Here is a 25,430-nt window from a genome sequence, read left to right as displayed (position 1 = left end):
AACCTCTGCCTTGGGCTACACGAACACATTACAACCTGCCACTCACCCTGCACTATAGACTGCATGAATCTACATTTCACAGAGCCTAAAACAGGAGGTTACACTTCTTAAATACAAAAACACATGAAGACGTTATGAGTAAAGCTGCAAGAGGACACAGAAAAAGCTGAAAATCTAACATGCTTTTTCCTCATATGTCACTAATGGAGGATGAACATGTTTTCTGCAGGAAGTAGAGGAATAGTTCAGAGATAATGATTGTTTGGCGTAAGTCATATCACTTCAGGCAGGAGGGGCTACCTTCATAGTATCAGATATTTTTAAATTTAGCATATGTTAAAATTCAGGAGTAAGTAAGAAACACATTTTTTTTGTTTTCTCCAAAAGAATTCCTGCCCTGAGATACAGGCCTCCAAAAATGACACTGCATACTTCATTTTGAAGATGTGACTTTTGGAAAAAAATTTAAGATCTCTTTAACAATTCTAGATATTTTGCTAGAGTTATTTTTATTTGAAAGATAATTGCTTTATGATTACAATGGTATCCTCCATTTGGACATATCTGCCGAAGTTCTTTTACTGTTGCCTCTGAATTTTTTTATAATTTACAGATTTTCTTTTACAAGAAAGCCAATCCAGAAAAGTAAGATTTTTTTCTGTTAATTAGTACCACGTAGTACTATATTTTCTGTACAGAAGAGCTTCCACTTTTAAGTTGGACAGGCTTTATTTTAAAAATAATTTTTTTAAGTTTCAAGGGAAGTTTATGTCTTCACTGAATTTGTTTCTTACTAATTTCTTTGTCACAATGTTTATTTCTATTGTCTTTGTTGCAGTCATTTCTTATCTCTTTCTTTGTAGCAGTTATTTCTTTTTGCCCTCGTTGTTGCAGATATTTCTTACACTTTGTTGTAGTTTCTTGTAAATTTCTTTGTCATGGTTGTTCATTGCAGGTTTCTGTATTGCAAATGTTCAGAGATAATTTGTTTACTGACGAGGCTTCTAAGAAATCTGAGACCATCCAGTGAGTTCTGTGTTTTCGCGAGGAATTTGCCAGTTGACACAGTTGCAATGTGTTTTGTGAAAAGGACTGTTTGAAATGTCTTTTGACTGGGGCCACACAGGAGAGTGAAGTGTGCTGACTATTTGCATATCCATAAAAGGGTGCTATATAAGACAAACAACTTTGTTCAAGTTGGGAATAAATGTTCTCATCTGAAGATGCTGTTTCAAAGTGTAGATGTTTCCAGTGATGACTTTTTGTGTTCTAAATGTTTTGACAGAACAACAACAATGGTAGTATCTGAACAAGGTTAAGCCTCCCATGCTGCAGATGATGCAGATTTTGCATCAATAGAGGAAGAATTAAATACCCTGAATCAGTCAACTACAGAGGTAGCTGTTAGTCTTGTTAACAAACTGTGGTCAGTGAATTTGAGTCATAAGCTCTAAGCATCAAGGAAATGCAGAGAAATTATTAAAGCTCTGGATGAATTCACTACAGCAAAACTGACCACACTCTTCAAAGTAGAAATTCAATCTTCAGAAGAAAATGAAACAAAGCACTCTTGCAAGGAATTTTTCACAAATATCAATTCAGCTGTTGAATATTGTGCATCCTACAGTGAAAAGGTGCAAGTTTTAAGTATTATTCCACAGACATTTTCAAACAAAACAATTTTGAACCACATTCCATCAGTATCAAAGTACACAGTAAACAAATTAAGAAATGTGAGATTTGTAAAAAGAGTCTTTGGGACACCAGATCCCTATTATGCTCATCCTGTAGAAGCAGCTCAAGTTAAAATAGTGCAGTCTTCCAGATAAATGAGACTGTTCTCACCAGCGTCCCAACAAAAAAGACACTATAACTGTAACAGTTGAAGGTCAAAAAGTTGTGAAAGTTAAGAGGTATGAGAGTGGTTTGAAAAGTTCTCGGAATGGAATAGGAAAAAGTACTTACATCACTGAAACTTTTTTTATTTTTCAATGTTGTCTCCTTGTAGATTAATGCATGTGGTCCAACGATGTTCCAGTGCCTTGATCCCATCTTGAAAATAAGTTTCCTCCAGGCCTGCAAAATAGCTGTCAACTCTGGCTATCAATTTTTTGATCGAAGTGAATCTTTGTCCACCAAGAATAATTTTCAGTCTTGGTAAGAGATGGAAGTTTGTTGGAGCTGTATCAGGTGAATAAGGCGAGTGTCACAACAATTCATACCTTAGTTTCAGTAACTTTGCGATGGCGAAAGCACTTGTGTGTGCGCACATGTCAAGAGTTACAGCACCCATCTTGCAGATAATTTTTTTCATTTCCATTTCTTCAGTTAAAATGTGATATACCCTTTCAGACGACACTTGGTAAGCATGAGCAATATCACGCACTTTCAACTGGCGATCCTCCATGACCATTTTGTGCACTTTTGAAATGATTTCTGGAGTAGTGACACATCTTTGCCGACTACTGTGCAGGTCATCATCTAAACTCTCCCAAACCAGAATTAAATTCATTTGTACACTTGGTAACAGTTCAATATGAGGAGGCAGAGTCCCCCCATGTATTGTGGAAATCGGCATGAATGTCCTTTCCTTTCATACCTTTCCTTATGAAGTACTTAATCACTGCTCAAATCTCAATTTTTTCCATCGTCCCAAATCATAACTGGGAACAACAGAACGACATCAATGCCACAGCTCTCTTCCAAAGGCACTGACATGGCACGTGTTTACAGGCAACAGTCCAATGAATATCACGTGAACAACTCATTGCGCTAGCACTGACCTCATATGGTGATTTCGAGAACTTTTCAAACAACCCTCATACATGACTTACAGTATTAAAGAAACTTTTGCAATTTATAGAAGCAACTATACAACTCCACAGATTGGAAGATCAAAATTTTATGTCCTATGACCTAAGTGGGTAGTTCTACATCCACCCACAGATGTATGTATGTGTATGTACTGCACAAATTTTGAACTTTGTGTGGTAACTTTGAAGAACTTACTGGAAGTTTGCAATGTAAAGCGAGAGACTTGTTTGTTTCAAGAATGTGGTGACTGTCCTGGAAAGGGAGGACGATCTTTACAGACACTTGGCCTGGAAGACGTCGCAGATAACTCTGCAGAAATTACATATGCGACATGGGAGGAAAATAAACGAATTAAGAAAACTGTTGCCTCTGACAGTTTCATTGATGAACTTGGTAAGTGGTCAGTGAAAACAGTAACACACCAGCATCTGAAGAAATTGCAACAACAACAGATTGCAGAAGCGAAAGAGTGTGTATGAGCTGAAGATCTATTTTTAATGCTTCACTGTGATTTTGCTGAGAACTGGTCTGTAATTCTCCCACATGAAGTACAAGGGTATCAATGGAGTAATGATCAGGTTTCAATTTTTAGAGGAGTGACATATTTTCAAAATAAGACAATAAGTGTTGCAGCACATTCTTTGCTAGCAATGTGCAAAATTCTTCAACTGCAAACAGTGGCAGAGAAGATAATCATCATTTCTGATGGTGCTCCTAGTCATTTTAAAAATCATTACCAGCTGTCTGAATTGAGTAAGTCACTTTTTGCCAAGTGACTGGGTATACAGTGCCACTGGTCATAGGAAGGGGCCTTGTGATGGTGTAGGAGGCCTGCTGAAGCACCATGCTACAAAACAATCTTTCCAGACCAAATACAACTGCAATTCAGAATGCTGAGGATTTTATGAGAGTTCTGAAATCTTACACATCCACGGCCCTCATTCTTTTGTCCAAAGAGGAAATGGAAGAATTCTGTGAGCAGTGAAAAGAAGAATGGTACAAACAAACTACTCCTGTGAAAGGAATTCAGAAGACGCATTTTTGGACTCAAAGTGATGGGCGAACTCATGTTGTGTGCACTTTAAAGAGCAGCAAAGAAGAAATTTCGTTCGTTTGGCCAACACCTCAGAAACAGCACAACAATAGTCAGATTCACAACCTGAGAAGGCGGATGTTTGTGGTATGTATGTATGACTGTGGCTGGTGGCTTGCAGAGATTATAGACATCAATTATGAGTTAAATGAAACTGTGGTGAAATTTCCAGCTGAAGGGCAGAAACAATGCCACAAATGTTTTGAAGACTGTAAGTGATCCAGTTCATTGGTTCAACGGTAAGGCATCACTCTATATCAAATGAAGATATTGAAGCAGTGGAACGCATTTTTAGTCAATTGACTGGCTAATTTCAGTACAAAACAGAGTGCACAGAAGTTGTATAAATTGAAACATTTAAGTCTATGGACCTTTCACATACATTTTGGGACCATTTAAAATGCTTGAAAAAATGAGTCTCTTACTCAACTTTCAAAACTGAAATTATAACTAATTAATGGAAAATCTCATATAAAGATGTGAAACAATTACTAACAAAGAGATAGAGGGGCTGGCCAGTACTTACCTCAGCTCAGTACAGCCGATAGAGACACAAAAAACAACCGAAAATTTAAGCTCCTAGCTTTCGGAATAAATGTTCCTTCATCAGGGAGGAGAGAGGGGAAAGAAAGGGAAGAAGGGAAAGTGGATTTAGTTACTCACAACCCAGGTTATGAAGCAACAGGGAAAGGAAAACAGGGAAGGTAGCAAGGATGGAGGCATGGTTGTCAGAGGGAAGCTTCCCTCTGACAACCATGCCTCCATCCTTGCTACCTTCCCTGTTTTCCTTTCCCTGTTGCTTCATAACCTGGGTTGTGAGTAACTAAATCCACTTTCCCTTCTTCCCTTTCTTTCCCCTCTCTCCTCCCTGATGAAGGAACATTTATTCCGAAAGCTAGGAGCTTAAATTTTCGGTTGTTTTTTGTGTCTCAAAACTGAAATTATGTTAAATAAGGCTAAGTTTTGGTTTTTATGAGCCTGTTATGCGATAATGTGGTAATAAAACAGGTATTATGTATGGCAAAAATTTCAATTGTTTATAAAACCTGTTCAACCTAAAAGTGGAAGCTCTCCTTTTCTGGGAATTTAGAACTACAAGGATAATCCCAAAAGCAAGGTCTCCTATTTTTTATAAGTACATAGACCTGTTTATTTCTACAATAGTTTACATCAGTTTACAGTTTGAACTTTTAACTATTTTTCGACATAATCACCATTTCTGTCAATGCATTTTTGTAGATGCTGTGCCAATTTTTGTATGTCTATGTCATACCAGCTTGCCACCATGCTGTTCAGAAAGTTATGGACCTCTTCTTTCACCTCATTGTTGGAACTGAATCGCTTTCCTGCCAAATGTTCTTTTAACCTAGGGAACAGTGATAGTCACTGGGTGCCAAGTCAGGACTATAGGGTGGGTCGATGGGTGGGTGATAATGTTCCACTGAAATTGCTGCAGGAGAGCAACGGTTTCCTGAGAATGTGTACGCCCTTGCTCAACATTCCTCTTCTCCGGTTCTGAATTGCCCATCTGAATTTTTTCAGAGTCTCACAGTACCTGTCAGCATTAATTGTGACCCCAGCAATTCAGCTCCGACGACAAGGTGAAAGAAGAGGTTCACAACGTTCTGAACAGCATGGCGGCGAGCTGGTATGACATGGACGTACAAAAACTGCCACAGCATCTACAAAAATGCATAGACAGAAATGGTGATTATGTCAAAAAATAGCTAAATGTACAAGCTGTAAACTGATGTAAACCATTGTACAACTAAACAGGTCCATGTACTTATTAAAAAAAAGGAGACCTTACTTTTGGGGTTATCCTCGTATATGGTACTAATCAATAAAAATAAAACCAAAATTTTATGGATTGGCATATATGAAAATTTTACATAAATTATAATAAAAGTTCAGAACACTATAGTAAAAGAACTTTGACACGTAAGTCCAAATGGAGGATTTATTTGTAATCATAAAGAAATTATGTTTCAAATAAAAAAAAGCACCAACATATCTAGAGCTCTTCCAGGGATACAGCATTTTAAATTTTTTTTCCAAAATTCACATTCTCAATATGGTATGCACTGAGTCATCTTTGGAGGGCTGTATCTCTGAGCAGAACTTTTTTTGGAGGAAAAAAAAAAAACATGTTCCTTGCTTAGTTCTTTATTTTAACATATGCTAAATTCAATAACATCTGAGACTTATGAAGGTAAGACTTTTCCTAGCCTGCCTGAATTGATGTGGACTATATTGTTTATATCAGCACGACAATGTACGCTGTTATAAAGCTGCATCCGTGAGGCAATGGTTTGTGCACAACATTCCTAAGATGGATTAGGTTGCCCAGAGTCCTGAAATAAACCCAATGGAATGCTTCTGGGTTGAGTTAGAGAGTCAGCTTTGCTTCACACCCCAGCGTCCAGCATCACAATGTACTCTGATTTGGGCTCCCGAGGGAGAAATGGCTGCCATTTCTCCAAAGAAATTCAGACACATCACTGAAAGTGTCCTCAGCTGGCTTCAGGCCATAATAAAGATGAAGCATGGGCAGTTTCCATATCAATGTGCACTAATAGGCATCCGGATATTTCAGTTCAGGCAGTGTATGCTTAAATGTGTGTGAATTCCTAAGGGACCAAACTGCTGAGGTCATCAGTCCCTAGACTTGCACCCTACTTAAACTAACTTAATCTAGCTTATGCTACGAACAACACATACACACACACACACACACACACACACACACCCACACACACCCAAGGGAGGATTCGAACCTCCGGTGGGACGGGCCACGCAGTTAGGGACATGGCGCCTCTAACCGCACGGCATGCAGTGTATGTCCTGGACAAATATCATGTTACAGTTTCCATATTAATGTCCACTAATAGGCATCTGGGTACTTTGGTTCAGACACATATCAAATTAAACAAGTTTCTTACTCCCTCGGATCCTTTACTCAAAGAAACTAATATATTCAGAATACACTTACTAAAAACTAAAAATTGGTTCTATAGGTAAAGAAATAATGCTATTATTTGACAAAATAGAATTATCTGAAAGTAGTGATCTATAACACAAGAGTGAATTTTTCGTGTCTTGCAAAATGTAATCTTTTGTTGACCATGTACACAGTTGCAAAACTATACTCACTTTTTCTTTGGAAATTCTCATAACATTTTGAAGCTCTAATTCTTTTCTCTGCTGCTCCTCTATACTCCTCTCAAGCTCCAGCATTTCTCTTCGTTTCTGCTCCTGTCAAAAAAAAAATTCGGGTTTGGAAAGTTATAAAATGAGAGTATACATAAGGGCATTATTATAAATGGTTCAGCACATTGTCTCAGACTCAAAAAAATTGTAATTACACAATACTCAAATCCACTATATCCTTACAGTAATTATAAAGTTTGAAAGTTACTTCTTTCTTCATTGACAAGTTCACTTTTAACCTCCACCCTCATTTAGATACTGGAGAAAATTAGCAACTATCACATTGAACTCATCCACTTTAGCTGGTCAAAAATCTAAAAAGTGATACACTTTTGGATCTCAAGCCAGGTGTTAAGTTCAAAGGCATTTTGAGAGCCTTGACGTGTACAGTGTGTTTTGAAGAGCTAGTTACAGTATCTGGAAGTTAGAACTGAAAAGACATTCCAGACATTAAAATAAGTACTCAGATAGTTGATCTTGTAGTGGGCACATCAATTCACAATATGTTAAATATGTATTTAAGGCACACTGAAATTATCATCATGTGTTTTACACCAGTTTGAGCAATAAAGTCTACCACATGATGACGCTATGTCAAAAAAAGTCACAGTACAACCAAGTATTATTTAATCTCGGCTTTTGGTTACATAAAAGATGCCTTTCATCAAAAATGGCAAAGCTATAGCGCAAAAATTAAAGACTAATACAGAATTATGGACAAAACTATCAGGTCAGTTTGTACCATGCTGCTACAAAAATTTACAGCACAATCGTAATATATGAAGCCAATACCCTGCATATTTGAAACTCTTCCCAAGAGAAGATACATACTTGATTTAACTAAAGTATTTGATTGTGTCAATCACAAAATATTGCTCCAGAAGTTGGACCATTATGGAATACGGGGAGTGGCTCACCTCTTACTTTAATAACACACAGCAAAAGGTCATTTTCCACAGTACTGAGAATGACTACGAACTGTTTCAAAGAGTGCAGTTCAAGACATAAGTTCAAGGCTTATAGAAAATAAACTAATGTTAAATCACAGTAAGACTCAGTATTTACAGTTTCTCACACACAATTCAACAAAACATGATGTTTTAATTTCACAGAATGGGCATATGATTCGTAAAACTAAACAGTTCAAATTTCTATGAGTTCAGATAGATAGTAAACTGTTGCACAAAGCCAATGTTCAGGATTTTGTTCAAAGACTTAATGCTACCATTTTTTCTCTTATAATGGTATCTGAGGTGATTGAGTTGGACACAAAAAATAATCTAATTTGCTTATTTTCAATCGCTTATGACATATGGTATTATATTTTGGGGTAACTCATCCCATTCTCAAAGGCTAGTTTTGGCTCAGAAACGGGCAGTTCAGGCAATAAGTGGTGTAATTTTGCAAATCTCTTGTCGCCCATTGTTCATTAGTCTGGGTGTTCCAGTATTGACCTCTCAATATATTTATTCTTTACTGTCATTTTTTGTTAACAATATCAGCTTACTCATAAGAATTAGCAGCTTTCACTCAGTTAAATCTAGACAGAAATCCAATCTGTATTTGGACCGTACTTTCTTGACTTGTGCAGGGAGTGTTCAGTATACTGCTGCATCCATTTTCAATAAGCTACCACAAGAATTCAAAAACCTTAGTAGTTATACATGCGCTGTCAAGTCTAAACTGGGGTCACTCCTCCTATTTTGTTGAAGAGTTCCTTGAAAAATTAAGCATTCCTGAGTTATGTTGTTGATTGTGTTTACATAAACTTATGGCTTGTCTCTTTTTGGATTGGTAAACATTTTCTTCTCCTTCTTGTTTCAAATGGGGTTACTTTGGACCATGCTTGTTCAACTGTTGGGCTTTGATCTTTGCCCAGAACTGTCACATCCTTTGCCAATGTAACTCCTTCCTTTCTTCTGTCCAGAGGGTATCGTTCCTTCAGGGCTTTTCTGGAAATCTTCAGACTTCCTTCAGGGTACATCTCACAGACTGACTGTTCTGGAGATCAGTTATTCCCAGTTCTTTAACGTCCTTTTCAGTTTCTGTCAGACAAGATGTGCAAACCTTCTTGTTTTGACAGAAAGTGAACAGACAGTTGCTCAATCTGTTTGGAGGCAATCTTGCAACATGGCTGTAGAAAGCTACCCTTCTTTTTCTTGCATAGTCAGACAGCCTCTTGATATGTTCGTAGAGCTCCAAGTAATGTCATCTTCTGAATTCCTCATCTCCTTCTACCAGGCCTAGGATCTACCTGGGGTTTCTCCTCTCTCTGACTTCCAATTTCTTCATCAGACACCTCTGGTTCATGGAAAGACATTCCAGGGCATACTGGTTTTTACATAAACTTATGGCTTGTCTCTTTTTGGATTCATAAACTTTTATTTTATCTGTTAAAACTTTTCTGCTGTAATTTCATGTTCGGACATGTTCCATGACCTTGAAGGTTTGTTCCTCAATTTGATCCTATGGAATTAGACTTGTAAAGTAAAAAAACAAAATAAACTTTAAATAGTGAGAACATGTTGTTGTTGTGATCTTCAGTCCTGAGACTGGTTTGATGCAGCTCTCCACGCTACTCTATCCTGTGCAAGCCTCTTCATCTCCCAGTACCTACTGCAACCTACATCCTTCTGAATCTGCTTAGTGTATTCATCTCTTGGTCTCCCTCTACGATTTTTACCCTCCACACTGCCCTCCAATACTAAATTGGTGATCCCTTGATGCCTCAGAACATGTCCTACCAACCAATCCCTTCTTCTGGTCAAGTTGTGCCACAAACTTCTCTTCTCCCCAATCCTATTCAATACTTCCTCATTAGTTATGTGATCTACCCATCTAATCTTCGGCATTCTTCTGTAGCACCAAATTTCAAAAGCTTCTATTCTCTTCTTGTCCAAACTATTTATCGTCCATGTTTCATTTCCACACATGGCTACACTCCATACAAATACTTTCAGAAATGACTTCCTCACACTTAAATCTATACTCGATGTTAACAAATTTCTCTTCTTCAGGAACGCTTTCCTTGCCATTGCGTCTACATTTTATATCTTCTCCACTTTGACCATCATCAGTTATTTTGCTCCCCAAATAGCAAAACTCCTTTACTACTTTAAGTGTCTCATTTCCTAATCTAATTCCATCACCATCACCCGACTTAATTCGACTCTACATTCCATTATCCTTGTTTTGCTTTTGTTGATGTTCATCTTATATCCTCCTTTCAAGACACTGTCCATTCCATTCAACTGCTCTTCCAAGTCCTTTGATGTCTCTGACAGAATTACTATATCATCAGCGAACCTCAAAGTTTTTATTTCTTCTCCATGGATTTTAATACCTACTCCGAATTTTACGTTTGTTTCCTTCACTGCTTGCTCAATATACAGATTGAATAACATCAGGTAGAGGCTACAAACCCTGCCGCACTCCCTTCCCAACTGCTGCTTCCCTTTCATGCCCCCTCGACTCTTATAACTGCAATCTGGTTTCTGTACAAATTGTAAATAGCCTTTCGCTCCCTGTATTTTACCCCTGCCACCTTCAGAATTTGAAACAGAGTATTCCAGTCAACATTGTCAAAAGCTTTCTCTAAGTCTACAAATGTAGGTTTGCCTTTTCTTAATCTAGCTTCTAAAATAAGTCGTAGGGTCAGTATTGCCTCACGTGTCCCAATATTTCTACAGAATCCAAACTGATCTTCCCCAAGATCGGCTTCTACCAGTTTTTCCATTCGTCTGTAAAGAATTCGTGTTAGTATTTTGCAGCCGTGACTTATTAAACTGAACATATGCTAACAAATAACATTGCTACGCCATGATGGAGGCATTTGAAACAAACTGGTAGTGCACAGCTAAAAAACAAACAGAAGCACTCATAAGATTTTTGTAGTTAGATGGCATAAAACCATCTATGAAGTAGTTGTAATACTAATGGAAGAGTACATGTTTTTTTAAAAAATTGTAAATTTCAGTCACTGATGAGTAAGTTCTGGTTATAGAAACATGACCATTTCTGATGAAAATGTGGGATTTGTTGACAATGCGATTTGCGATAATGGGGGTACTTTTTAGACATTTTGGGCACTGAACTGACTGTCAGTGTTCAATTCACTCATGTGATGTTATGGAATTTCTCACTGGGTTTTTAGAAATCTCGGGTAAATGGGAAAGATGGTATTCATCCATACTTGGGCACCTGATTTGGGATCAGGCAATGCTGAAGACATAGCTTTTTGGCATACATTGTGACAGGGGATGAACCACTGTTGCATCAGTGTGAAGCAATAAGAAAAAGGCAGTCTTCAGAAATATGGCACAGGCCTTTACTGGTGAAGCAGTAGTTTAAGCCTTATTCATTATCATCTAGTTTCCATCCCCTGGCTGGTTCTGCTTGAAACAAAGGTTTCTACGCTGTTTCCTGTCGTCTCACAACATTTCTCTCTCCACTGTGTCACAGACTTATTTTCTTCTCCACAAATTCCCTCAGTTCAACAATCCACCTGTCTCAGTCTTTCTGTAGGTCTCTTATTGTCATTCCATGAGCCTGCCTCGATATCCTGCCAACTTCTGTTCTTTTTACATTCCATACCCTCTTAATATGGACTTTTCAATGGACCCTTGCTTGAATTTCTCTATCATTATTTCTCAAAAGTGTTTCTAAAACGTTCTAGTCAGTCCTATGCTGCTTCTTCAAAATTTCATCTTGCAAGCCTGTATCGCACTCACCTGCCTTTTCTTAACTAACCATGTTTCCAGTGCATACAGATTAGAGCATAATTCGCTCATTATGATAGTCAAGCAGTGTAGTTTCAGCTCTCTGAGACTGCAGATGTGTGTGTGTGTGTGTGTGTGTGTGTGTGTGTGTACTGCTGACAATGGCCTTAATGGCCGAAAGCTACGATTGTGTGAATCTTTTTATTGTGCCTATCGTGGCTCAGCATCTCCACTATACAGTGAGTAGCAACTTTCCTTCTCTCGTATTGTTACATTATGATAGTCATTTACACTTTCTCCAGAGCAGGCTTCTTACACACTGCAGGAATCCATGTGCTTGCCTTCTCCTTTCATTAATCTCCTTAGCATTACTCCCACTGTCTCCCACTATGCTCCTCAGGTACTTAAAAATTTCCAATTTTTTTCTTTTATTTTGTACTAGCTATCTAATAATTTTACCCGTTGATACTCTCATCTTATTCCTCACTGCCATATGACTTCACACTTCACACTTCTTGGCATTAAATTTCAATCCATACTTCCCACTTCCTCTCATACATCTGGTCCTTTTTGTACATTCACATTTCCCCACACTATGAAAGCATCTGCACAAAAAACTGCTTTCATGTTTTCGTCTTATTGGTGCTGCCACTCTGGCCATTACCTCATTGGTAAGGACAATGAAGAGTAGGAGGGATAATGCACTCCCTTGCTTCAATCCATTTTCCTGTTCCAACCAGTCACGTCTCCTCTTCACCCACTTTTACACAACTGTATAATGTTGACATCTTTCCTTCATTCTTATCATAGTCACCTTCCAATTTCACTTTCTTAAAGGGCTTCCCAAATTCTATTTCTTTTCAGACTTTAATAGGCTTCTTCACTGTTCAGCGACATCACTACAAAATGCTTAACGTATTTGTTGCATGTCTCTTGGAGCTGCCTTACACTAAAAATTAGACCCATTGTTAACTTTTCTGGTCTAAACTCAAATTGCTCCCCACTCAATTCTCATCCTACTATTGTCTGTACTCTCCTTTCTAGGACCTTCTCAAATACCCTGGCAACATGAGACACTAAAGTAATTCCAACATAATTTTCCATAATTTCCTGAAACGCTTATTAAAAATTGGCACTATGATTCCCTTTTTCTAGTCTTCAGGCATCCTTTCATTCCATACTGTTCTTATGACCTTATAGAGCCATTGGAATCCAACAACGCCAGCTGCTCTCACCATTTCCTCATTCACTCCATCAAATCCAGGTCACCGACTTGTGTCAAGGTCTTATTGAGATAACAAATGAAACAACACACAGAATACCCCATTGTTAGCCATCAATATAACGGTTCATGTTCCATAAATGAACTAATGTCTTCTGGATCTGGCAGCACACATAAGAGCTATATCAGAGTTTCAAGGAAAAAACCCTGTGGTAATGCTGGAAGCAAATTTGCAGAACAACACTGTGATTGCAAGGCAACGAGACTGATTTGCAGATAATTGTTATTTCTTAAAACTCTTATGAAATAATTTTTTTTTAAAATATCTTGTGATCCAAGATAACACTACTAAACACAGTTTGGTCTGCTAACCAATATTAGTGACAATCAGAATGCAATAAATACCTCAATGTAGGTCTTCAGGCTTTCCCAGAAAGGTGTTGTCATCTTGCAAAATCGGGTTTTCTGCTGGTAATCCATGTCATACTTGCATGATACTTCGATTGCATAACTTACAATCTTTATCAGGTGCTCCCTGAGCCTGAATCCAGTGGATCCAGTATTTATGCCTAGTTGAGGATAGGCACTCCAACATCAGTCTACGGCGTTCTAGGACTTCCCTCTGAGATACACGCCTGTCAATAGCAGTAACCATAGCTGCCCCGACTGTTCTGCTCATACTTTTCGGTTGTTGTTAGTTAACAATTCTGTCATCTGACATTTTGTTTCAAGTCCAAGTTGTAGATGTGGAATGGAATACTGCTGCTATTGACAGGTGCACTCCTTGGATGGAACTCCTGGCATGCCGTGGACTGATGGGGGAATGCCTAGCCTAACATAGGCATAAATACTGGACCCGTTCCACACTGAGTTCAGCATCAGGAAGCACCTAATAAAGACTGCTAGTTATGCGATCAAAATATCGTGCAAGTTTGACGAGGATTAGCGGCAGAAAACTATTTTCCAAGATGACAACACCAGTCAGTGTTATTTCATTTCTGTCAATATGGCTGATTCCATGAGCTATTTCTGAGAGAATCTTCATAAAGTGCACATATATTACTAACTACTGTAATAAATTTATGCGAACAGCCCTTGACGGGAGGCGGCATGGTTATTATCAGTTTTTAGTTCTGGTTTTATTCAGTCTTAACATTACATGATAGTATACTTGCAGTATTTGTAAAATGTGAGTCTCATTGGTGATTTTTCAGGCTTCTTTCTCATACTGAAATCAAGCTACAGTCCACATTTTGCAATCGGCCAAAACATCAACAGGAAATATGCTGGAATACTGGTTTATATCATTTAAGACAGTAAGGAGACTAGAAACGATTTAACTTCATCAACTGATGCCATTCTGATGGGTAGTTTTCGATCTGATAATTAGAAGTAGTTGATGTGGAAAAACGAAAAATAATGAGAGGGAGAGAGAGAGAGAGAGAGACAGAGAGAATGTGAGGGGGAGGAAAACACAAAGTAGATGTAAATAATAATAAATGTGCTATCAATGTAGCATCCAATGAGCATAGCCAAAGTTATGCTCTGTTTCCTGTGCTATTAATGTATGTGAAATTCCTGTTAATGATGTAAATTATGAAAATACAAACAGATTAAAAAACTTATTTGTCAATATTACCTACAAAAGACTACAAACACTGCATCACATAAGAGTGTTACAAATGAATAACGAGGAACATATTATCAATATTACCCATGTATGTGTATTTGTTTCACTTATTGTGATATTTTTTACAGTGTGCAAACCCTTATAAAAATGTCAAACAATTTCACCAAAATTGCAAAAGTATGTACCCAATTACTTTGAAGCCTTACAATTATTTTACAACAAATCACACATTCTTTTGCAGCAAATCATCACACACACACACACACACACACACACACACACACACACACACACACACACACACACACACAGGGGGCAGGGGGGGGGGGGGAGGACACTGAGGCAAGATTGCACATTTCAAGCACTGGCATGTAATAGGCTCCTTATTTTTGCTCTGAGAACATCACTTCTAATCTACAATAATAGTTTACTAATAATAGCAAGAGGCATTATTGCACGTATGTTTTTTAATGCATGGATTGGACAGCCTCCTTATTATCAGTTTCTGGATATCAAATGAAACTACATGGTTTCAGAGACCTTTCCATACCTCAAACAGCTATGATGTATATATGCCAACTGAAGCGATGTATGAAAAGTTGTACCAAGGCCCGGATTTGAACCTGGGTCTCCTGCTCACTATGCAGATGCGCGAATCACTGAATAAACACCTATTACAGAGCATTTCAATTGGTCATTAAGTATACTGATGCACACACAAAGATAAATAATATTTAGATGCAACCATTTGTAATTACTTTTCAATTTACAGGATGGTTATTATTGTTAAAGTTAAACTTTCAAAGCGCTGTAGAAATAACACCACGACGTCAAATTGCAACACATTATCAGAGAAGGGGAAAAATGTATGGCAGGAGGAAAAAAAAACCTTGTGAAAATTTATCAGTAGATGGTGCTGTATGTGTCAGAATATGTAAATCAAAACACCTGTCATGTGCACGACCAATTGAAGTTGGTATAAACATGCCGGGTACATGGCTTTTCCTCCTTTCACGTCTCTGATGTTTGCCATGACTGTCTCAATGCAGGATCATGCTCTGCTTGTAAAGCTGTATTACAAGGATGATGACTATGCATGTGTCGCTCTGCAAAAGTTCCAGACGCTGAAGGGTTTGAAAAAAGGTGTTGGCCTGATGACTGCTGTGACTCTGGAGAAAATAATTTGTAAATTCAAAAAGACTGGTTCTTTTGGTGTGCAACCTGGTAGAGGGAGGAAATGAACTGATTTGACATCAGTGGAAGTAGTGACCAGAGCAATGCAGGAGGGAGGCGGGGGGGGGGGGGGGGGGGGGGGGGGGGGGGCGGCGGCGAGTGGTGATGTGCAAAAGTGTAGTGCACGAAGAATTGCCCAAACATTGGACATACTTGTGAGCACAATGTGTAAAATCCTATGGAACATCCTTCTTTGCCACCCATTCTAAATTACCCATGTGCACGAGTTGCTTCCTGTTGACCTGCCAGCAAGAGAGAACTAATCCTTAAAATTTCTTGCTCGCGTGGAAGAGGACAATGATTGGCCGTGGGAGATTTTGTGGACAGACAAAGCCCACTTCCATATGTCAGGATATGTCAATATATAGAATTGTCGAATAAGGGCAACGGAAAATCCAATTCATCCTGAAAAGGTCACTGTGGGGTGTGGGTTTATGGCATCATTTATCATAGCGCCATATTGTTTTGAAGAGACGAGTGCTTCCAGTCCTGTTACTTGTACTGTCACCGGTTAAATGCTATGAGTGTCTTTTACGTAACCACATCATTCCAGCTCTTCAACAGCGTGGATGGGATCATTTTTATGCAAGATGGCACACCTCCGCACATTGAAAATCTCAGTTAAGCAGCTGCTGGAGCGCCATTTTGAAAATGCTAGAATTATCAGCCGCCATTTCCCTACAGCCTGGCCATCTTGATCACCTGATCTTAATCCGTGTGACTTCTGGCTGTGGGGCTATCTGAAAGATGTTGTTTTCAGTGTTCTGGTAGCAAACTTATCTGCAATGAAAGCGTGCATTGTGCAAACACATTCTGAATGTTACCCCAGAAACACTTCGATCCATTGTGGAACATGCTGTTTTTCGATTTCAACTTGTTGCAGAAAATGGTGGACAGCATACTGAACACGTTTTGTGCCAGTCACATGGAAATTAATAATCCGATTTCATTTTGACTGATGCCTTTTATGCAGTTTTTGGCCGCAGAACAATTAAAAACTGACGTGATTGATGTTTTTTATATGGTTTTTGGCCTCAGGACAGTTAAAAACCAGTTTTTCCCATCCCAAGTAATATGAACTTGGTGTGGTGGATGGGCTTACGTGACTAACAGTATCACACCTGTACACCCATGCACAGTGCATATTACAGTTTGTTTAATGTCAAACATACACCTTAGGAGTTAAGGGATACTTAACATTACATCAGAATTTCTAAAATCATTGGGGGAAGTGGCAACAAAACGACTATTCACACTGGTGCATGGAATAAATGCGTCTGGCGGTATCATTAATTTGTCATTTGTTGTCGACCACTATTAAATTATGATGCTTACAGCACCATCTATTGCTACATTTTCCCCTTTCTCCAATAATATTCTATTGCAATTTGATGTCATTCTGACCAGTGGTGTTATCTCTACAGCAGTTTGACAATTTAACTTAAATTATAATCACCCTGTACTTCTACAGAGGGAAGGCATGAAACTAGGAAATAAGCATTGAAAGAGAGATATAGAGGGGGGGGGGGGGGGGGGGGGGGGGAGAGAGAGAGAGAGAGAGAGAGAGAGAGAGAGAGAGAGAGAGAGAGAGAGAGAGAGAGAAGTTGCTTCAGATGCTACATGAGGTGATTCATAAGGTATAGGAAACTACTCACACTTAAAAGTTGCTTAGAATTTTGAGTATCGCTCTGCCCTTCTTCAAGTGTTCCTCTTTGGACAATTTTTTTGAGTTTTCAATGTTGACTGTGTAGTTCTCAATCCACAAGGCAAGAGTGACAAACACAGATGCATATCTTGCCAGCATTCATCAAAGCTGCCATTAAATTTCATGCTATGAGGGCGACATGGGTTCAATTCCTGGTTGACACAAGTTTATAAATGACAGTGCCTGTTCTACGAACATTTTCATGACTTGCAAGAGGCATGAAGGTAGATATGTGTGTGTGTGTGTGTGTGTGTGTGTGTGTGTGTGTGTGTGCAAGAGGCATAAAGGTAGATATGTGTGTGTGTGTGTGTGTGTGTGTGTGTGTGGGGGGGGGGGGGGGGGGGGGGGGGTAGTATATGTATTAGTAGTACAAAGGTCTTTGCAAAGGTCATGGTAACTATTTTTTGTCTCAAAAATGGTAACAAATTAAATTAAAAAATACAGAAATCTGCAAATGGAAGGTTAGGTCATATGTAAACATTACCTGTAGGGAGATAGATGAACATACCCACTGCCATAATGATATAGCAAAAGAAAAAAGACAAAACAAATTTTGTTGCTTTAAATGTGTTTTACTATCAATTACAACAGTACAGGGCAAGAACATGCACCTGTAACATCTTACAGTCTCTCGAAATAGCCTCCCAACAAATCCACCACATACTACCAATGCTGTACAAGACACTGAACACCCGTCACCTTGCCATGAGCGAATCATCAGGTCTCACGCACCACTGCTTTGGCAATGTCTCCACGTGTTCAAAAGCTTATTCCATACAATGGCTCTTTCAGTTTTGGTATGAGGTCATCATCGTAAGGTGATAAGTCTGACAAATATACAAATATGGTAGATGCTCCAGTACTTCCTATCCTCATCTGGTGAGCAGATTCCACACACACCTGAAGAATTAATGCATTGTGCAGACACTCAGGATGTTTATCCTAAATATCCCATTGTAGGTGTTGTTGCAGGAAAATGCGATAGTAGCACAATATTTTGTTCTATTGCAATTGACAGTAAAACACTTTGGCATCAATTAACCTTTTTTTAACTTTTTCTTATGCTATATCTTTATGGAAGAGTGTGTGTGTGTGTGTGGGCGCGCGCGCCCATCCATCTCCCTACATGTAATGTTTACACATGAACTAACCTTTAATTTGCATATTTCAGAATTTTTAAAAATTTGTTAACATTTTCGAGACAAAAAATAGTTGCCATTACTTTAATAACGACCCTCATGATGGTGGTGGTAGAAAATCCCTGTTTTCAGAATGAGATTTTCACTCTGCAGCGGAGTGTGCGCTGATATGAAACTTCCTGGCAGATTAAAACTGTGTGCCCGACCGAGACTCGAACTCGGGACCTTTGCCTTTCGCGGCAAGTGCTCTACCATCTGAGCTACCGAAGCACGACTCATGCTCGGTACTCACAGCTTTACTTCTGCCAGTGTGGTAGATGGTAGAGCACTTGCTTGCGAAAGGCAAAGGTCCCGAGTTCGAGTCTTGGTCGGGCACACAGTTTTAATCTGCCAGGAAGTTTCAATCCCTGCTTTCATTACAAATATAAATTCCTAATTACTCATTTTTATAAAAGATTGTTAATCAAAATTGTTTCAATTAAAATACATTAAAATTAAATTTCTGAGGTAAAAATGAAAAATCAAATCCCATTTATTTGCGCTGTCCCCACTGTTTTATACCACAGACATGATGTTATGTGAGCTAGAGTGATAAGTGTTGTAAAAACATGGAAAACAATCATTTTTCAGATCATCAACCACACTGTACAAGTGCTGCATTTTTATCACATTCTTCAAAACATTGAAAATAGCTATATGTTAATTTACATATTTTTGATGAATGTTGATAGTCAAATGATGTAAGTATTGTAACTGAATGAAAAAATTGAAAAAGGTAATTTTTTCAGAATAAAATTCATTCTTTAATTGCAAATGGTGGCCAAAGACTTACAGCATAAGAAGTCACACTCATTCTGCTCATGGCCTTGTCAGAGAGGGTGGAAATCGGCAATGATCAATGACATGAGGATGCAGAAGGAAATGGAACTACTGCATTAGAGACACTTAATGTGTATCCACAGGACATGTGGCCTGTAACTGAAAAAGTGTCATGATGATCTCACCATTGGCAAAGGATTCTGGAATAGTCCTCCATTTGGATCTCCGGTCAACTGCCAAGTGGGAGGTGACCATGAGAAAAAGATTGAATAACCAAATAAAAGATAACGTTCTACGACTCTAAGCATGGAATGTCAGAATTTTGAAAGTGGTAATGAAGCTAGAAAACCTGGAAATGAAAATGCAAATGCAAATACTCAATCTAGATACAGTGGGGGCCAGTGTAGTGAAGTGAAGTGGAAAGAAGACAAGGATTCCTCGTCAGATGAGAAAGGGTAATACCAACAGCAGTAGAAAATGAATAATGGGAGCAAGATACATTATGGATAGGAAGGTAGGGCAGAGAGTGAGTTATTGTGAACAGTTCAGTGACAGGGTTGTTCTCATTAGGATTGACAGCAAACCAACACCAACAATGAAAGTCCAGGTATACATGCTGATGGCGCAAGCTGAAGATGAACATACAAAGGAAGTGTACGAGGATACTGAACGGGTAATTCAGTATGTAAAGGGAGATGAAAATCTAATATTCATGGGGGAATGGAATGTAACTGTAGGGGAAGAAGTAGAAGAAAGGGTTATGGGAGAATATGGGCTTGGTATTAGGAATGAGAGAGGTGAAAGACTAATTGAATTCTGCAAAAAAGTTCAGCTAGTAACAGCAAATACTCTCCTCAAGAATCACAAGAGGAGATGGTACACTTGAAAAAGGCCAGGAAATATGAAAAGGTTTCAGTTACATTACATCATGAGCAGACACAGATTCCAAAATTAGATACTGGATTGTAAGGCATACCCAGGAGCAGATATTAGACTCCTATCACCATTTGGTAGTGAGGAAGGGTGGAATAACATTTAAGACACTCATCAGGAAAAATCAATGTACGAAGAAGTGCAATACGGATGTACTATGTAATGAAGAGACATGACTAAGGATCTCCAAGGCTATAGATATTGCAATAAGGAATAGCTCAGTAGGCAGTTCCATTGAAAAGGAATGAGTATCCCTAAAAAGAGCAATCACAGAAGTTGGAAAGAAAAATAAAGGTACAAAGAACGTAACTGTGAAGAAACCATGTGTAACAGAAGAAATACTACAGTTCATTCATGAAAGAAGGAAGTACAAGAATGTTCAGGGAAACTCAGGAACACAGAAGTAAATGTTGCTTAGGGATGAAATAAACAGGAAGTACAGGGAAGTTATGGCAAAATGACTGAATGAAAAATGTGAAGAAATACAAAAAAGAAATGATTGCCAGAAGCACTGACTCAGCATACAGAAGTCAATACCTCCTTCAGTGGAATTAAGTTGTTTATTGACTAATAAAATCATTAGAAGATCAAAATGATTTAGAAGAGACAACTGTATGGTGCAAAAATTGACAGTTGACCCTATATAATAAAAAGTGTGAGGTCATCCACATGAGTGCTAAAAGGAATCTGTTAAACTTCAGTTACATGATAAATCAGTCAAATCTAAAGGCCATAAATTCAACTAAACACCTAGGAATTACAATTATGAACAAGTTAAATTATAAGGAACACACAGAAAATGTTGGGGGGAAGGCTACCCAAAACTGTGTTTTATTGGCAGCACACTTTTCTAACAGATCTAATAAAGAGACTTTCTATACTACACTTCTCCATCCTCTACTGCTCCATGGTGTGGGATTCTTACTAGATAGGACTGATGGAGTACACTGAGAAAGTTCACAGGAGGACTATTGTGAAATAGGGGAGAGAGTGTCACTGAAATGATACAGGATTTGGGGTGGTCATCATTAAAACAACGGCATTTTTCATTGCGGCGCAATCTTCTCATGAAATTTCTATCACCATCTTTCTCCTCTAAATGTGAAAATATTTTCTTGGCACCAACCTACAGAGGGAGAAACGATCATAATAATAAAATAAGGGAAATCAGAGCTCACACGTAAACATACAGGTGCTCATTTTTTCTGCATGCTGTACGAGATTGGAGTATCCATGTAGATGTGGATGTAGATGAAAGATAGCAAAATTAAGAGTGTGCAATGGGAATTCCACTGTTAATTGCAGCGGAGAGACTGGATAGATGGAAAGCGTACATCGAATGGGGAAAACCTGACTGGTAGGATACAAGAAAAAACAGGAGTTGTAGAAGAGATTGGGGATCTGGTATTAGAATCAGAATTCAAAAGAGCTTTGGAAGACTTCAGATTAAATAAGTCAGATGGGACAGTTAACATTCCATCAGAATCTTTAAAATCATTGGGGGAAGAGGCAACAAAACGACTATTCACATTGGTGCGCATAATAAATGAGTCTAGCGGTATACCATTTGACTTTTGGAAAAATATCATCCCCACAATTCTGAAGACTGCAAGAACTGGCAAGTGTGAGAATTAATGCACAGTCAGCTTAATAGCTCATGCATTCAAGTTGCTCACAAGAATAATATACAGAAGGATGTAAGAGAAAATTGAGGATGTATTGAATGACAATCAGTTTGGCTTTAGGAAAGGTAAAGGCAGCAGAGAGGCAGCTCAGACATTGCAGATGATCATGGAAGCAAGACAAAAGAAATATCAAAACACGTTTACAGGATTTATTAACCTGGAAAAACATTCAACAATGTAAAATGGTGCAAGATGTTCGGAATTCTGAGAATAATTGGGATAAGCTATTGGGAGAAGCAGGTAATATACATCATGTACAAGAGCAAACATGGAATAATAAGAGTGGGAGAACAAGAACGTAGTGCTTGGATTGACTGTAAAACAGGGATGTAGTCTTTTGTCCTTACTGTTCAATCTATACATTAAAGAAGCAATGATGGAAATAAAAGAAAGGTTCAAGAGTGGAATTAAAATTCAAGGTGAAAGGGTGTCAATGATAAGATATGCTAATGACATTTCTATCCTCAGTGAAGCTGAAGAAGAATTACGTGATCTGCTGAATGGAATGAACAGTGTAATGAGTACAGGAGACAGATCGAGAGTATATCAAAGAAAGACAAAGTAATGAGATGTAGCAGAAATAAGAATAGCAAGAAATTTACCACCAGGACTGACAGTCATAAAGTAGATGAAGTTAAGGAGTTCTGATACCTAGGCAACAAAACAAACCACGATGGTCGAGCAAGGAGGACACCAAAAGCACACTAGCACTGGCAAAAAGAGCATTCCTGGCCAAGAGAAATCTACTGGTGTCAAATATAGGCCTTAATTTGCAGAAGAAATTTCTGAGAAACTATGTTTGGAGCACAGCATTGTATGGTAGTGAAACCTGGACTATGGGACAACCAGAACAGAAACAAATCGAAGCATTTGAGATGTGGTACTACAGACGACTGTTTGAAAATTAGGTGGACTGATAAGGTTAGGAATGAGAAGGTTCTATACAGAATCAGCAAGGAAAAGAATACAGGGAAAACACTGACAAGAAGCTGGGACAGGATTACAGGACATCTGTTTAAGACATCACAGAATAACTTCCATGGTACTAGAGAGACTGTAGAGGGTAAAAAATTGCAGAAATAATACAGGATATATGTTGCAAGTGCTACTTTGAGATGAAGAGTTTGACACAGAAGAGGAATTTGTGAGAAACCGCAACAAACCAATCAGGACAAAAAAAGTTGCAAATATATATTTATTATGCTTCACCAGTTTTTGCAAATTAATTTGTCCTCTTCAGTAGCTTAGTGCAGATTTAACAGATGTCGATATCTTCTTCATAGACACATAATGCCATGGCAAGTCCACAAATGTGCATATTGTATGTGTTTATTGTAAATACAGACAGAGAAATTTATACACCTGAACAACAACAACAAAAACAACAACAACATCTGTTGGGAATCAAACCAGACACACCCATGTGGCAGGCAAGCATTCTACCACAGAGCCACATGACCAATCAAGAAACAGCTTTAAGTTTTAGTGAATTAAAGACACGCGGAATACTTCAAAATGCATTTTCTCAAGAACTTTTAAGAGTTGCATCGAATTGCTTTGGCTGGTTAATATTCGAGCTCCAAACGTCTTGTACCATAAATACAAAAATTTACAAATTCTGACTGTCATATGGAGTCTATGTTATCTTTTATTTCTTCATTTCCAGTAATAAGTTCCTACATTTTCCTGCTGTGATCTATGTATAGATCACTTTATTACATACACTGATGAGCCAAACCATTATGACCATAGCCCATTGAGAGGTTGTATGCTGCCTGGTGATGCTAAGGGCACGTGACACTGTAAGATAAGTATATGAGTGGACAGAGGCAAATGGGGAATCAGTCTTGTGATAAGTTGTTGCTAATGAGGAAAGCTGCCAACTAAAGGGATTTTGACAAAGGGTAAACTGTTTTAGCCACACGCCTATGAGTGAGCAGCATGGAAATGGCAAAGCTAGTTGGCTGTTTGCATGCTACTGTCGTGAGCATCTATGAAAAGTGGTGCTGAACCACGAGTAGGTGACAAGAAGTTGGACATCCATTCCTCATCACAGAGCACAGGGATCAGTGGCTTGCCCACTCTCTAAAGCAGTATAGGCAGACATCTGTGGCAGATCTGGTGACAGAGTACAGTGCTACCACAGATACAAGTGTTTTGGAGCACACTGTTCAGTGCACAATGTTTAATATGATGTTCCACAGCAGAGGGGCCCCTACCCGTTCCCATGTTGACCCAACAACATCAATCAATTATGATTACACTGGGCATGGAGATATAAAGATCGGACAATGGATCAATGGAATCCTGTCACCTGATTGGATGAATCCCCTTTATTGTTAAACCAGGTTGATGTTAGTGTTCAGGCATGCTATCATCAAGGTGAAAGGCTGCTTGAAACATGCAGCATGCTACGAAAGCAGACCGGTGGGACTAATATTATGTTATGGGGAACATTGGTTCAAATGGCTCTGAGCACTATGGTACTGAACAGCTATGGTTGTCAGTCCCCTAGAAGTTAGAACTACTTAAACCTAACTAACCTAAGGACATCACATAACACCCAGCCATCATGAGGCAGAGAAAATCCCTAACCCCGCCGGGAATCGAACCCGGGAACCCGGGCGTGGGAAGCGAGAACGCTATTGCACGACCATGAGATGCGGGCCTGGGGAACATTGACTTGGGCTTCCATGGAACCTGCAGTAATAAACGAAGGCACTGTGACAGCTGGAACTACTTTATCATTATTAGGGAGCATCTGTAACCCCCTATGCTTGATACCTTCTTCAGTACTGATGGCATCTTTCAGCAGGATAACTGCTCTTGGCACAAGGCCAGAATCACACAGCAATAGTTTGAGAAGCATGATAGTGAACTCACCTTGATGTTTAGCCCATCAAATTTGGTTTACCTGAATCCGATGAACTCAATTGAGACACTTTCGGTTGTCAGCTCTGCACCCACAAACCAACTGCCCATTAATTACGGAAAGTGTATGACCTGTACATACGCATCTAGTGCCACAAACCTTTGGACACCTATCAAGTATTTGTCGAATCCATGGCATATCACTGCTAAACAGCGTTCCACAAGTGTACCAATATGGCTGCCAGTAGGTGGTCCTAATGTTTTGACTCATCAGTGTATGTTAGTAAGTTGACCTTGTGTAGTAATATATCTAATTTCTCCCAAAAATATTCCTAAAAGTTTCCTTCTGTTTTCATTT

General features: G+C 38.7%; 1 protein-coding gene across 3 annotated transcripts in view; it reads right to left on the bottom strand.

The window, feature by feature from the left end:
- Window positions 1-25,430, bottom strand: part of LOC126266605 (E3 ubiquitin-protein ligase LRSAM1-like) — a 189,562-nt gene that overhangs the window by 108,272 nt on the left and 55,860 nt on the right. For all 3 annotated transcript variants that reach the window (XM_049970929.1, XM_049970930.1, XM_049970931.1), the window contains one exon: window positions 7,061-7,162. In XM_049970929.1, coding sequence (XP_049826886.1) covers window positions 7,061-7,162 — 102 coding nt within the window. The remainder of the gene's footprint in view (window positions 1-7,060; window positions 7,163-25,430) is intronic.

This window comes from Schistocerca gregaria, chromosome 4 (genome assembly GCF_023897955.1).
Source record: "Schistocerca gregaria isolate iqSchGreg1 chromosome 4, iqSchGreg1.2, whole genome shotgun sequence".
NCBI lineage: Eukaryota > Metazoa > Arthropoda > Insecta > Orthoptera > Acrididae > Schistocerca > Schistocerca gregaria.
The sequence above is the reverse complement of the archived record's forward strand: the minus strand, read 5'-3'. Positions and strand labels throughout refer to the sequence as shown.